The sequence below is a fragment of the Cherax quadricarinatus genome, chromosome 13 (assembly GCF_038502225.1).
Source record: "Cherax quadricarinatus isolate ZL_2023a chromosome 13, ASM3850222v1, whole genome shotgun sequence".
Classification (NCBI taxonomy): Eukaryota; Metazoa; Arthropoda; class Malacostraca; order Decapoda; family Parastacidae; genus Cherax; species Cherax quadricarinatus.
The window spans coordinates 27,321,017-27,336,751 of record NC_091304.1 but is presented as its reverse complement, the minus strand read 5'-3'; the positions used below and the strand labels follow the sequence as shown (position 1 = coordinate 27,336,751).

General features: G+C 40.8%; 1 protein-coding gene across 1 annotated transcript in view; it reads left to right on the top strand.

Moving 5' to 3' along the window:
* LOC128688715 (uncharacterized) overlaps nt 1-15,735 on the top strand; it is a 95,069-nt gene that overhangs the window by 37,185 nt on the left and 42,149 nt on the right. Inside the window, exon 5 of the mRNA XM_053776707.2 lies at nt 13,046-13,145. Coding sequence (XP_053632682.1) covers nt 13,046-13,145 — 100 coding nt within the window. The remainder of the gene's footprint in view (nt 1-13,045; nt 13,146-15,735) is intronic.

The window sequence follows — 15,735 nt, the reverse complement described above, 5'->3', positions numbered from 1 at the left end:
ATCTTCTGTATATAGTCCTACTGTCTTTGTGAAGGCTTACTCAGCCCTGTAATAACTTCAGACAGTATTACCAAGGCTGGCTCCTCCTCAGGAAAATTAATGAATAGAAAAAGAAATAATAACAGACAAACATAAACACTTTATTATATAGAAAATATAAAATATAAAACACTTAATTATGAAATATTAATCCTACATTAAAGAAAATGAAAAATGAAAAATATAAATGATAACTGAATTCAATGCTAATGTAAAACTTGGGTGTCTGGTGTTGGTGACACTGTGTTGTTGAAATTGTAGCCGTTGCTGATGATGGGGGGGGGGGTCGCAGATGTTGGTTACAACCCACCAGTTCGTTCTTCACAGTATAGCCGTGAGTATTATATCCCGATGACAGGAAAGCAGGTTCTTTACCACTGCAATGATGAGGGGTTACGTCCTGCAATTTCATACAGGTGCACAGGTAATTAAATCCAAAAAGGGGAAGTCTCAGGACGTTAGTCCATCTCCATCAGTTTTACTCGTTGATTGGCAGGTGACCCTCTCTGTCATCCAAGAGTAGTGCTGGGAGCTGTGAGTCTAGTGATTACTGTTTGGACCAGAGCCCCACACGTCACCTTTCGGGGAAGGGGGAAAAAGGAGGGAAAGGGATAGCGGGAGCTAGACTGACCCTACCTTAACAAGCAGCCGGCAGTCAAACTATCACTTTCGGGGTGGGGGAAAAAGGCGGGAATAGCAGGAGCTTGACTTACCCTACCTTAACAAGTAGCCGGCAATGAAACTATCACTTTCGGGGAGGGGGAAAAAAGGTGGGAATAGCGGGAGCTTGACTTACCCTACCTTAACAAGTAGCCGGCAATGAAACTATTGTTACTATATACTCCCTCGCTACTCCTATCTATTGAACTTTTCCCTCACACTCCCCCATAGTCAAGGAGTATAAGAAGAATAGGCGAGGAAAAAGTTCTAACATATGGAAGTCGCGTAAGGCAAGAAATCTTCTACTGACTGTCACGACTTAACCAGTCAGAGAAATAATTGGATGAACCATTGATATACACAATATGGAACTTAAAAGCCTGGAGTGCCAATGTCCACCTCAAGAGGCGACTGTTGGTTCCCTTAAAAATTTCTAGGTATATCAAAGGTTTGTGGTCCGTTTCTAAAATGAATTCTTTTCCCAGCAAATAAAATTTAAGTTTGGAGATACCCCACACAAGGGCCAAACATTCCTTTTCTATGGTGGAGTATCTTGTTTCTGCGGGAAGGAGTTTCCGGCTTAGGAAGCATACAGGGAAGGGAGTACCATCATGGTATTGTAGTAGCACCGCACCTAAGCCAGTATTGGAGGCATCAGTTCTTAAACAAAATGTTTTATTAATATCTGGAATCTTAAGTATAGGGTCTTTCAAAAAGATACTTTTAATTTCATTAAACTTTTCCCGAGCTACGTCGGAAAGTTCAAGAGGTTCCTTCAGACTTTTTAAGGAAGTTGGATAAGATACCTGTAAGATCAGTAAGGTTCGGGATAAACCGTGCATAAAAATTTACAGAACCAAGAAAGCTACGCATGAGCTTCTTGGTTTTGGGGAATTTAAATTCTAATAAAGCTTTGATCTTACTGGGAAGAGGCTGCAGAGAGTTATTAGAAAGTATCAGTCCAAGATATCTAATCTTGTTATACCCAAGGAAGCATTTCTTCGGCTTGGCAGTGAGGCCATGTGAGCGTAACCTACGCAAAACTGATGTTAATGTTTGGATATGTTCGCCCCACGTGGATGTCATTACGTAAATGTTATCAAAATAAACTGAAACATTTGGCATATTACCCAAGACCTTTCTCATCAGTCTCACGTAGGTAGCACAGGCAGTTACCAAACCGAAGGGCATAGTTCTATATTGCATCAGTCCTTGGTGTGTAGGAAAAGCGGTGTACTGCTTAGAAGAAGGATCTAACATTACTTGATGATATGCCTGCGCAATATCAATCTCTGAAAAGAAGGAAGAGTCATAAAATTTGTGTAGATCGCTATCTATTAAGGGCCTAGGCTCAGCATCCCACTGAGTTATAGCAATAAGGCCTCTGAAGTCAATAGCAAGTCTATATGAATTATCCTCCTTCTTAACCATGACTACTGGTGAACAATATGAAGATACTGAAGGTTCAATGATCTTTAGTTTTAATAATTTGTCTACCTCTCGGTCAAATGCATCCCTAAGGTGAACTGGAACTGGGTATAATTTTCGTTTGATAGGTTTGTCTGTCACTAAGTCAATCTTATGGACTACCGTGGAGGTAACACCTGGAATATCAGTAAAGACGTCTGAAAAGTTACTCGCACATTGAAGTAGTTCATGTCTCTTATGGTCATCCAAAGATTCATTAATATTAATGTTGGTTGCGCCCGAGTGGTCAAGAGTCACCAAGTCATGTAGTTCTTCATCATAGTCTAAGTTAGAGGTGTCAATTACGCACACCTTACATTCTTCAGTTGTCTTATAAAGTTCGTGTGGAAAAACTAAGTCAAAGTTATTAAGGCAGTTAACCAAATTTCTTCGGTAATACAGTGGACCCCCGCATAGCGAACTTAATCCGTGCAAGAGGGCTGGCCGTTATGCGAAATGTTCGCTATGCGAATTAATTTTCCCCATAAGAAATAATGGAAATAAAATTAATCCGTGCAAGACACCCAAAAGTATGAAAAAAAATTTTTTTTACCACAAAAAAATGTTAATTTTAGTACACACAAACTGAAAAAGGCATGCACAATTACATGACACTTACTTTTATTGAAGATCTGGTGATGATTGATGGGATGGGAGGAGGGGAGAGAGAGTGTTAGTGTTTAGAAGGGGAATCCCCTTCCATTAGGACTTGAGGTAGCAAGTCCTTTTCTGGGGTTACTTCCCTTCTTCTTTTAATGCCACTAGGACCAGCTTCAGAGTCACTGGACTTCTTTCGCACAACATATCTGTCCATAGTGGCCTGTACCTCTCGTTCCTTTATGATTTGTCTAAAGTGGTTCACAACAGTGTCATTGTAACAGTCACCAGCACGGCTTGCAATAGCTGTGTGAGGGTGATTTTCATCAAAAAAGGTTTGCACTTCAAGCCATTTTGCACACATTTCCTTAATCTTTGAAGTAGGCAATTCCTTCAATTTCTCTCTCCCCTCCTTTGAACCAGTTTCCCCAGGTCTGGCCTCTTGCTCTTGAAGTTGATCTATCAGCTCATCAGTGGTTAGTTCTTCATTGTCCTCCTCCACCAACTCTTCCACATCCTCCCCACTAACCTCCAACCCCAAGGACTTCCCCAATTCCACAATTGATTCCTCAACTGGTATACTACTCCTCTCAGGGTTAGCCTCAAACCCTTCAAAATCCCTTTTGTCTACACATTCTGGCCACAGTTTCTTCCAAGCAGAGTTCAAGGTTCTCTTAGTCACTCCCTCTCAAGCCTTACCTATAAGGTTTACACAATTGAGGATATTAAAGTGATCCTTCCAAAACTCTTTTAGAGTCAATCGAGTGTCTGTGGTCACTTCAAAGCACTTTTGAAACAGAGCTTTTGTGTACAGTTTCTTGAAGTTGGAAATGACCTGCTGGTCCATGGGCTGCAGGAGAGGAGTGGTATTAGGAGGCAAAAACTTCACCTTAATGAAGCTCATGTCCCCATAAAGTCGCTCTGCCACGTCTGTAGGATGACCAGGGGCATTGTCTAACACCAGGAGGCACTTAAGGTCTAATTTCTTTTCAGTTAGGTAATCTTTCACATTGGGGGCAAATGCATGGTGTAACCAGTTATAGAAAAATTCCCTAGTGACCCATGCCTTACTGTTTGCCCTCCACAGCACACACAAATTATCCTTGAGGACATTCTTTTGCCTGAACGCTCTGGGAGTTTCAGAGTGATACACTAATAAAGGCTTAACTTTGCAATCACCACTAGCATTGGCACACATCAACAAAGTAAGCCTGTCTTTCATAGGCTTATGTCCTGGGAGTGCCTTTTCCTCCTGAGTAATGTAGGTCCTGCTTGGCATTTTCTTCCAGAACAGGCCTGTTTCATCACAATTAAACACTTGTTCAGGTTCCAGTCCTTCAGTTTCTATGTACTCCTTGAATTCATGCACATATTTTTCAGCCGCTTTGTGGTCCGAACTGGCAGCCTCACCATGCCGTATCACACTATGGATGCCACTACGCTTCTTAAATCTCTCAAACCAACCTTTGCTGGCCTTAAATTCACTCACATCTTCACTAGTTGCAGGCATTTTTTTAATTAAATCGTCATGCAACTTCCTAGCCTTTTCACATATGATCGCTTGAGAGACGCTATCTCCTGCTAGCTGCTTTTCATTTATCCACACCAATAACAGTCTCTCAACATCTTCCATCACTTGCGATCTTTGTTTCGAAAACACAGTTAAACCTTTGGCAACAACAGCTTCCTTGATTGCCGTTTTCTTGCCCACAATAGAAGAGATGGTTGATTTTGGTTTCTTGTACAACCTGACCAGGTCGGTGATACGTACTCCACTTTCATACTTATCAATGATCTCTTTCTTCATTTCAATGGGTATTCTTACCCTTTGAGGTGTAGGGTTGGCACTAGAAGCTTTCTTGGGGCCCATGGTCACTTATTTTCCAGAAACAGCACCGAAAACACTGTAATAATACGAAATATTCCGAGTGTATGCTTGAATGTTACCGCGGAGGCTGGCTGGTAAACAATGGGACGGGCGGCACATGTGAGGCTGGCTGAGGGCGCACATTGGACGCGTCTCGGACGAAGGCCGCTGAGCGGGTTTTTGTCCACTATGCGGGGCAAAATTTTAGCGAACAAAGCGTCCGCTATGCGGATTGTTCGCTATGCAAGGCGTTCGCTATGCGGGGGTCCACTGTATTTCTTAAGGAAGTTGATATGATAAAGCTTAGGTTTTCCCTTGACTTCTATGAGGTAGTCAACTTTCCCACAAATTTTTAATACTTTATATGGACCTTTCCATGCTACTAATAATTTATTTGACTTGATAGGCAAAAGTACAAGAACTTCATCCCCTACTTTAAAACTTCTCCTCTGACTTTTGGAATCAAAATAGGTTTTTCGAAACTATGTCAGAGGTCTCCTTAAGTTTGGATCTAAGGTCAAGGAGAAACTGGTAAGAAGACTGAACCTCAGCACTCACCTCCTCATTAGTCCATAAGTCATGAAGGATGGATAATGGGCCTCTGGCCTGTCTACCATAGAGAAGTTCAAAAGGTGAAAACCCCAAAGAGTCACTGGGAACTTCCCTCATGGCAAACAAAGCACAGGGTAGGTAACGATGCCACTCCTTAGGTTTAAGGGAGCAAAGTTTCCTTAAAATGGACTTGAGAATCGAATGCTGGCGCTCAATCCTCCCATTACAGCTGGGATGATAGGGTGTGGTGAAGAGAGGCTTCACTCCCAGAAGTTGGTATAGATGTTGCATTAAGTCAGATGTGAATTGTGTCCCACGGTCAGACAAAATTTCTCTAGGGATGCCCACTCTGGAGAAGATGGACAAAAGGGCTTCAGCCACCTCTGTAGTAGTTATGGTTTTTAAGGGTATGGCTTCAGGGAAACTCGAAGCATAATCAACTAATGTTAATATATATCTATGTCCCCCAGATGAAAGTGGAGATAAAGGACCAACGATGTCAATAGCTACTCTTTCAAAAGGTACCGTAAAGACTGGCATTTTGACCATAGGTACTCGCCTGGTACCTCGGGAGGATGACAGTTGGCAAACTTTACACGATCTACAATAAGTAGTGACATCTGAGGACATTTTTGGCCAAAAATAGGTTTCCCTAATTTTATTTAAGGTTTTACGATGCGAGAAATGTCCGGCCACTGGCAGGTCATGAGCCATTTTAAGAACAGTCTCTCTGCATTGACTTGGAACAACTAAGATGGAATAGTCTATCTCATCTGAATTTAATTTGAATACTGACTTGTACAAGATACCTTTTATATATTCAAATTTATATGAAAAGTTTTTCCTTTGGATAACTTGATTTTGTTTAGCGGCATTATGGCAATTCTGAAGAGAAGGGCAATTACGTTGTAAATTGACAAAGGAGTCCTTCGATATATCTAAAGGCTTAAAGTCAGGGAAAATCAAAGGATGGATAGTAGGAGAAGCCTGGGCTTTGGTCTGAGCCCTAGTCAAGACATTTATGGTATCGGAGGTGATATCTTCACTTTCATCTAACAAGTGAACCGGTGATCCTACTACCTCGCTTTCGAGAGTATCATCACTGGTTTTTAATCCCACATGAATCTCACGAGACATTGTCTCATCTGAACTTTCGAGGGGCTTCTCTGACTCTACAGGAAGAGGATCTGAAAAGCCTATGTCCACCTTTGGTGATGAAAGGTCAACCTCAGAAGGAAGAATGGCACCTTTTACATTACCTATTAGTATGGAGCAAGAAGTGATGGGAGCTAGTACGGCTTCAGACCAACCTGTGAACCATTTAGACCTAATGTAACAACGGATGGTAGGAAAAGTGTCCGTACGGCCCAAGTAGTCTGAAAGTATAGCAGAGGAATGAGTTTCTTTAAGGTTAGGGAACAGCTTATCAGAAATGACTATACATGTGCATCCAGTGTCTCGTAAAATGGTAGATACATTAAGTCCATTAACTGTTCCTGAACAGAAGGGTGCTTGGTCATTACAGTCTTTAAAACATCTTCCAACTTTTTGGACCTTCTTAGAAGGACAATCTGGACGTTTATGTCCCTTAACACCACACAAATGACAAACAGGAATAAAAGAAGTCATTTTACTTTCCACTAGAGGCTTTGATTTCTTAAGGTCTGATGAACCCTTGCCCTTAGGGTTCGATCCCTTTAGGTCTTTATAGGAATTGTGAGCCTCAGCATACAGGTCAGCAGCCTCAGCAACTTCCTCAGCTTTAATCAGGTTACGTTCTCTGATGAATGTTCGTATCTGGTGAGGAAGAGCTGTCAGGAACTGGTCAGCAACCATGAAGTCTCTAAGAGATTCATAACTGTGATCAATTCCTGAACTCTCTATCCAAAAGTCGAACAAACGAAAGAGTGTTACCTGTAACTGCTGAAAGTTCTGGCCAGGCTGTAAGGTGGCATACCTGAAATCTTTCCTGTAAGAATTAGTGTTTTTTTGATATGCTTTAAGGATTGCCTTCTTCAGTAGGTTATAATTACATATGATATCCTGCGACAAAGTTGCATAGATATTCAAAGCTGTACCAGAAAATAACATTCCTAACCTGGTAGCCCAGGTGTCAGCAGGCCATTCACAGAGGGTAGCGGTATTTTCAAACCTGATAATGTATGAAGTAATATCTTCCCCCTCTGTGAAGGGAGGTAAATTAGGTGTTGGAATATGTGCACTAGCTGCATGATGTTCAATTACTCCTTCCTCTAATTGTTGTTGTGTAAGAGTTAACTTTTTATTCTCTAATTCAAGGCGAGCTTTTTCGAGCTCGCGATCCTTTTCTCTCTCTATTAACTCAAGTTCTCTAGCTTTTTCCTCACATTCTCTAGCTTTTTCCTCAACTTCTCTATCCTTTGCTCTTTCCTCAAGTTCTCTTATTTTAGCCTGTTCCTCACATATTTTAGCCTGTTCCTCATGTACTCTAGCTCTTTCTTTACGATCAAGTCTATCACGCTCCTTTTTGTCTTCTCTTTCTCTTTCTAACCGTCTTTCTTGGATTTCCCTCTCAATTCTCTCTCTCTCCTTTTTCTCTTCTCTTTCCCTTTCTTACTGTCTCTCTTCTCTCTCTTTCAAGTCTTTCCTGGATCTTAGCACTAATGAAAGATTCTAAATTTTTCCCTATTATTCCTAACTTACTTCCAGCGTTCATCCAAAACTGGTATTCCTCCATACTTGCAAGAATAACTTAAACTATCAGGGGAAATGAAACGGGTATTAAAGAAAACGGAGGGTTCAATTCCTGCTCCGCTCAAACTGTAAATAAACCAGAGGGCTCGATCCCTACTTCAATTAAACAATATGTATTAATTAAAACGAAGGGTTCTATGCCGGCTCCGAGCAAACAGTAAGTAGAATGGGGTCACTTGACCATCCAATCTTCTCACCAACAAATCAAGAGTGTCCTATGACAGTTCCCTTGATATAATAAAGAGCTCAATGAAACAAATTGTCACTGGAAAATCTCGGGTCCCTAGAGTCTAATCCTCCAAAGTGTTTCAAGCTCACACAAAAATAGATGGCAGAATTAACTAGTATTCCTGCCTTGACTTGACTTACAATAAATTGAGACCATAACAATCACCAAATCTTTTAAATACCTGTACTGTAGTCCTACCATAGAGAATGATTACTCATGGCTGGTGGTAACCGTCTGTGGTATGCAGCGTTGAAGTTCCAATGGTAGATTCGAGATGGAGTTGAATCTTGAGTCAGTAGAGTTGATCCTGGCAAGGTCGCCACTTGTGAAGGCTTACTCAGCCCTGTAATAACTTCAGACAGTATTACCAAGGCTGGCTCCTCCTCAGGAAAATTAATGAATAGAAAAAGAAATAATAACAGACAAACATAAACACTTTATTACATAGAAAATATACAATATAAAACACTTAAATATGAAATATTAATCCTACATTAAAGAAAATGAAAAATGAAAAATATAAATGATAACTGAATTCAACGCTAATATAAAACTTGGGTGTCTGGTGTTGGTGACACTGTGTTGTTGAAATCGTAGCCGTTGCTGATGATGGGGGGGGCGGGTTCGCAGGTGTTGGTTACAACCCACCGGTTTGTTCTTCACAGTATAGCCGTGAGTATTATATCCCGATGACAGGAAAGCAGGTTCTTTACCACTGCAATGATGAGGGGTTACGTCCTGCAATTTCATACAGGTGCACAGGTAATTAAATCCAAAAAGGGGAAGTCTCAGGACGTTAGTCCATCTCCATCAGTTCTACTCGTTGATTGGCAGGTGACCCTCTCTGTCATCCAAGAGTAGTGCTGGGAGCTGTGAGTCTAGTGATTACTGTTTGGACCGGAGCCCCACACGTCACCTTTCGGGGGGGGGGGGAAGAAGGAGGGGAAGGGATAGCGGGAGCTTGACTTACCCTACCTTAACAAGCAGCCGGCAGTCAAACTATCACTTTCGGGGTGGGGGAAAAAAGGCGGGAATAGCGGGAGCTTAACTTACCCTACCCTAACAAGTAGCCGGCAATGAAACTGAACTTTTCCCTCACAGTCTTCAAGTTATGTCCTAGAATTTGTATTGATAAAGCCACTGGATGGCGAAACGTCTACAATAAAGATATCCAGATATTGCACATGTGTCTTAATTTCATATTGTCGGTATTATATACCATTCTTGCACAAAAATAATACAGTGGAACCTCAAATTTCGAACATATCGCTCATCAAACTCTTTGAAAATCGACCGCTTTGAATTCGCCCCTATTTTCAAAGTGCCGCGTACTGGACCTGTCCGCCAGCCCGCTCTGTCCGCGTCGCTGTGCAGGCGCTGTGAGCCAGTCTGGCTTTGTTGATGCCTGAGTGAACACTAACCTGCGCTCTCATTCAAACATTTTACGATTAATTCATTGTGTTTAGTGCTTGTGGGACTGTGAAATAAGCTACCATGGGGCCAAAGAAACTTACATGGTAAAGAGAGTGAGAAACACCATAGATGTGAAGAAGGAAATAATACAGAGGTATGAGAGTGGTGTGCGACTTGTTGAGCTTGCCAGGATGTATGGAAAAAACAAGATTTGCACCAAGTGAAATGATGTTCAAATGTTTGTGGAGAAGTACCACCCTGAACAAGCTGAAAAAAGACACATGTGCAACTCTAGGGTATCTTTATTAAAGATACCCTAGAGTTGCACATGTGTCTAATTTATCAACGTGTCGGTTCTGTGAACCATTCATCTACAAGCTGAAAAAAGCCATCTTTGCAACAAGTTCAATGACAGAACCATGTCCCATTTTAGGGAAATCTTAGAGGTGCCAGAAACAGTTGACTGTGGACAGTTATTTTGTGAGACAGGGGTCCAGTGACTCTCAAGCTGGTCCTAGTGACATTAAAAGACAGTGAAGGGCAGTAACCCCAGAGAGGGCTTTGATACCTAGAGTCCTTATGGAGGGGGATTCCCCTTCCAAACACTAACCCCAACTCCCTCTCTCCTCCCAGATGCCATCACGAATGTTCAATAAAGGTAAGTAAAAATGTTATATGTTTATTTAAATTTATTAATAATTGTACACTATACTATTTGTTGTGTGTATGTAAAACTATAATGTAATACTATCTATAAAATGTATTTTTTTTTTTTTTTGTGAATATTTTTGGGTTTCTGGAATGGATTAATTGTATTTCTATTATTTCTTGTAGGAAATATTGCTTCGCCTTTCAAACTTTTTGACTTTAGAACTAGCTCCTGGAACGGATTAAGTTCAAAATTTGAGGTTCCACTGTAATAATAATAATAATAATAATAATAATACGTAATGAGAGCTTCAGAACGTCAGCAACTCAGTGCATTGTTTACCTCAGTGTGGGAATATTTCTCTCGTGCTTTGCTTACATTTTATACAGTCATTTGGCCAAATTTCGTTTTTCTAAGCATGGGTCGTAAGAAAGTAAGTGTAAAGGACAGTGCTGAGAAGAAAATGAGGATGATTTTCATGGAATTAAAGCATGTGGTATTAAATGAGTAATACGATACATAAATAAACATTTAAAAATCACATTTATGTACCTTTATTGAAGACTGTTGGCATCTGGAAGATAGGGAGGAGAGAGGGAGGACTTATTATTGCCTCGACCACTGCCTCGACCACTGCTTCCACCACTGCCTCCACCACTGCCTCCATCACTGCCTCCATCACTGCCTCCATCACTGCCTCCATCACTGCCTCCATCACTGCCTCCACCACTGCCTCCACCACTGCCTCCACCACTGCCTCTACCACTGCCTCTACCACTGCCTCCACCACTGCCTCAACCACTGCCTCAGCTACCTCCACCACTGCCTCAACCACTTCCTCAACCACTACCTCCACCACTGCTTTAACCACTGCCTCATCCACTGCCTCAACTGCCTCAACCACTGCCTCCACCACTTCCTCCACCACTGCCTCAACCACTACCACAACCACTGCCTCACTGCCACTATGAAGTTTCTTTGGACCCATGGTGTCTTATTTCACAGTCACAATCAATAAACAAGCACTAAACACAATGAATTTATTATGAAATGTTTGGGTAAGCAGCAGGGTGATGTTCACTCAAAAATAAACAAAGCTAGACTGGCTCACAATGCCTGTGCGGGGAGGTGCGCAGGTGCGGGCAGGCAGACAGGTCTGGTATGCCGGCCGAAACACTGGGCAACGGCCAAAACTCAGGACAAAATTTAGCCGAAAAAAGCGGTCGAAACTCGAAGCGGCCGATACTCAGGGCAGCCGAAACTCTGGGTTCCACTGTACTATGTAACGTGTTTCTTATGTAATTTTGAAGAAAATACCGTAGATGGATTATTGAAAATGTCTTTATTAACCTAAAATAAGATAATTAACCCTTTGACTGTCGCAACCCCAAATCCTGTAGTGTCTCCTGGTGTCGCAATATATTAAAAAAAAAAAATATTATTTCTTATGAAATGATAGACAATCTTTTCCCAATGATAATGACACCAAAAGTACGAAATTTGATGGAAAACTTACGGAGTTACGCTCTCACGAAGTTAGCGACCTCGGTGAGATTTATGCATCGGCGATTTCGCCCACTTTGAGCCCTATTTTCAGCCAATTCCATTATTCCAGTCAACTAAACTCATAGCTATTTCTTTAGAACTCCATTTGTTCTGTCGATTGAGTACAAGAAACTGCCCATTTACCGATTTCAACTACCCAATAAAGTGGTCAGAAATTGGCAATTTGGCCAATTTCATGCAAATTAATAAATATGTAAATTTCAAAATAGGGTCCAGAATGAACAATACAGGCATTCCTGGCACTAAAATAACATTTTCTCAGTTCATCAGTCATTTCTCCAGGCCCCTGTTATAATACTCTTGCTTTCTATTTTGAATTTTTATTCACTCGTATGCAGACTACTGCAATATTGTAATAACTGTATAAATAACGTCAACCCATTTGTGACTGCATATTAGAATGGTTAGCTGGACATTTATTGGACAATGATGTCATTTGTTTACTCCTGAACATTGGCAAAAATTGAACATTTCTGCCAATTTGAGCTCCATTTCAAGATTCTTTTCATAGTAAAACCAATGAAAATCACTTCTATTTCTGTATTATGTTTTCCATTCTATCAAATGAGACCAAGAAAACAAGAATACAACCATAAGTACTATACGAAAATACACCTCAAAGTCGGTGTTTTAATCCAAGAACACAGTTGGATTTTTTTCTCATTATGCACCGCATGCTGCAGGATTTTTTTTATACTGCACACACTGACCACACAAACCCATTCTCTCACATGTGGGCCTTCCAACTTTATCCTTGATTTGAAGCCACTAGAATTTTTGAGTACGTATATATACGTTTGGAGGGATATGTTGTGTATCTTTATACGTATATGCTTCTAAACTGTTGTATTCTGAGGACCTCTGCAAAAACAGTGATTATGTTTGAGTGTGGTGAAAGTGTTGAATGATGATGAAAGCATTTTCATTTTGGGGATTTTCTTTCTTTTTTGGGTCACCCTGCCTCGGTGGGAGATGGCCAACTTGTTGAAAAAAAAATATATACGTCAAACACATTGGCTCGTAAGACGTATATATACAATCGAAACAGTCAAAGGGTTAATGTGCCCATGAGTGATTATTATTACGTGTCCAATATGGCCGATTTCCGAGTTGCAGTCCGAAGTCCAGGATAGAATTTCAGCCAAAAAATTGGCTAAAATCCAATACGGCTGATATCTAAGGGTCCGCTGTAATTGGTTGCATGAAAATAACCTTCCCTGTCTATATTTGTATTGCTTTTCAGTTAGTAGATAATGTCTGTTGTATTTTTCAGTGCTGGTCCAATAGCACATGCTCTGGCTGAAGGTGCTGATATTGTAATTACAGGAAGATGTGCTGACAGTTCCCTTGCCCTAGCACCACTCATGCATGAGGTAAGTCTGGTTAAAATATCTATGACTGGCCTTCTACATAATAATGGCTTTAATTTTTTTTTTCAACAAACCGGCCATATTCCACCAAGGCAGGATGACCTAAAAAAAAAAAAAAAAAAAAAAAGTTTCTCTTTTTAAATTTAGTGATGTATACAGGAGAAGGGGTTACTAGCCCCTTGCTCCTGGCATTTTAGTCTCCTCTTACAACACGCATAATTTATGGAGGAAGCCATACATGTTTATGTCCTCTTATCTCCCCATGGAGATGAGAGGAAATAAACAAGAACTAGTAAGAAAACAGAAGAAAACCCAGAGGGGTGTGTATTTATATGATTGTACATTCATGTGTAGTGTGACCTAAGTGTAAGTAGAAGTAGCAAGACATACCTGAAATCTTGCATGTTTGAGAGACAGAAAAAAGACACCAGCAATCCTACCATCATGTAAAACAATTGCAGGTTTCTGTTTCACACTCACTTGGCAGGATGGTAGTACCTCCCTGGGTGGTTGATATCTACCATCCTACTACCTAGGTGGCTTCAAATATCCTGTTTAAACAGAAATTTCTATATATTTGTTGTCTGTCATGTGTAAAATATTTTTTTTTTCAACATGTCGGCCATCTCCCACCTAGGCAGGGTGACCCAAAAAAGAAAGAAAATTCCCAAAACGAAAATACTTTCATCATCGTTCAACACTTTCACCTCACTCATACATAATCACTATTTTTGCAGGGGTGCCTAGATACAACAATTTAGAAGCAAATGTAAAGATACAGTATAAAAAGTGACCTGAAATAATATAATAAACTCCCTATAGAATATAATATCAGGGCTCCAATTATATATATATATCGTCCTCTTACACATCCCTCCAAACTGCCAATATCCCAAACCCCTCCTTTAAAGTGCAGGCATTGTACTTCCCATTTCCAGAACTCAAGTCCGGCTATATAAAAATAACCGGTTTCCCTGAATCCCTTCAATAAATATTACCCTGCTCACATTCCAGCAGCTCATCAGGTCCCAAAAACCATTCATCTCCATTCACTCCTATCTAACACGCTCACACACGCTTGCTGGAAGTCCAAGCCCCTCACCCACAAAACCTCCTTTACTCCCTCCCTCCAACCATTTTGAGGACGACCCCTACCCCGCCTTCCTTCCCCTACAGATTTATACACTATCCATGTCATTCTATTTTGATCCATTCTCTCTAAATGGCCAAACCACCTCAACAACCCCTCTTCAGGCCTCTGACTAATACTTTTTTTAACTCCACACCTTCTCCTAATTTCCGCACTCCGAATTTTCTGCATAATATTTAAACCACACATTGCCCTTAGATAGGACATCTCCACTGTCTCCAACTGCCTCCTTGCTGCAGCATTTACAACCCAAGCTTCACACCCATATAAGAGTGTTGGTACCACTATACTTTCATACATTCCCTTCTTTGCCTACATTGATAACGTTTTTTGTCTCCACATATAGCTCAACGCACCACTCACCTTTTTTCCCAATCAGTTCTTTGGTTAACCTCATCCTTCATAAACCCATCCGCTGACACATCAACTCCCAAATATCTGAAAACATTCACTTCTCCCATACTCCTCTCCAATGTGATATCCAATTTTTCTTTATCTATCTCATTTGATACCGTCATCACCTTACTCTATGTTCACCTTCAACTTTCTACCTTTACACACCCTCCCAAACTCGTCCACTGACCTTTGCAACTTTTCTTTAGAATCTCCCATAAGCACAGTATCATCATCAAAAATTAACTGTGTCAACTCCCATTTTGTATTTGATTCCCCATAATTTAATCCCACCCCTTTCCCGAACACCCTAGCATTTAATTCTTTTACAACCCCATCTATAAATATATTAAACAACCATGGTGACATTACACATCCCTGTCTAAGACCTACTTTTACCGGGAAGTAATCTCCCTCTCTTCTACACACCCTAACCTGAGCCTCATTATCCTCATAAAAATTCTTAACAGCATTTAGTAACTTACTACCTATTCCATATACAGTGGACCCCCGGTTAACGATATTTTTTCACTCCAGAAGTATGTTCAGGTGCCAGTACTGACCGAATTTGTTCCCAAAAGAAATATTGTGAAGTAGATTAGTCCATTTCAGACCCCCAAACATACACGTACAAATGCACTTACATAAATACACTTACATAATTGGTCGCATTCGGAGGTAATCGTTATGCGGGGGTCCACTGTACTTGCAACATCTGCCTCATTGCTCTCCTATCCACTCCATCATATGCCTTTCCTAAATCCATAAATGCAATGAAGACTTCCCTGCCTGTATCTAAATACTGTTCACATATATGCTTCAATGTAAACACTTGATATGCACATCCCCTACCCACTCTAAAGCCTTCTTGTTCATCCCCACTCCTACTCTGTCTTACCTCTAATTCTTTCAATAATAACCCTACCATACACTTTTCCTGGTATACTCAGTAAACTTATTTATTTATTTTTATTATCACACTGGCCGATTCCCACCAAGGCAGGGTGGCCCGAAAAAGAAAAACTTTCACCATCATTCACTCCATCACTG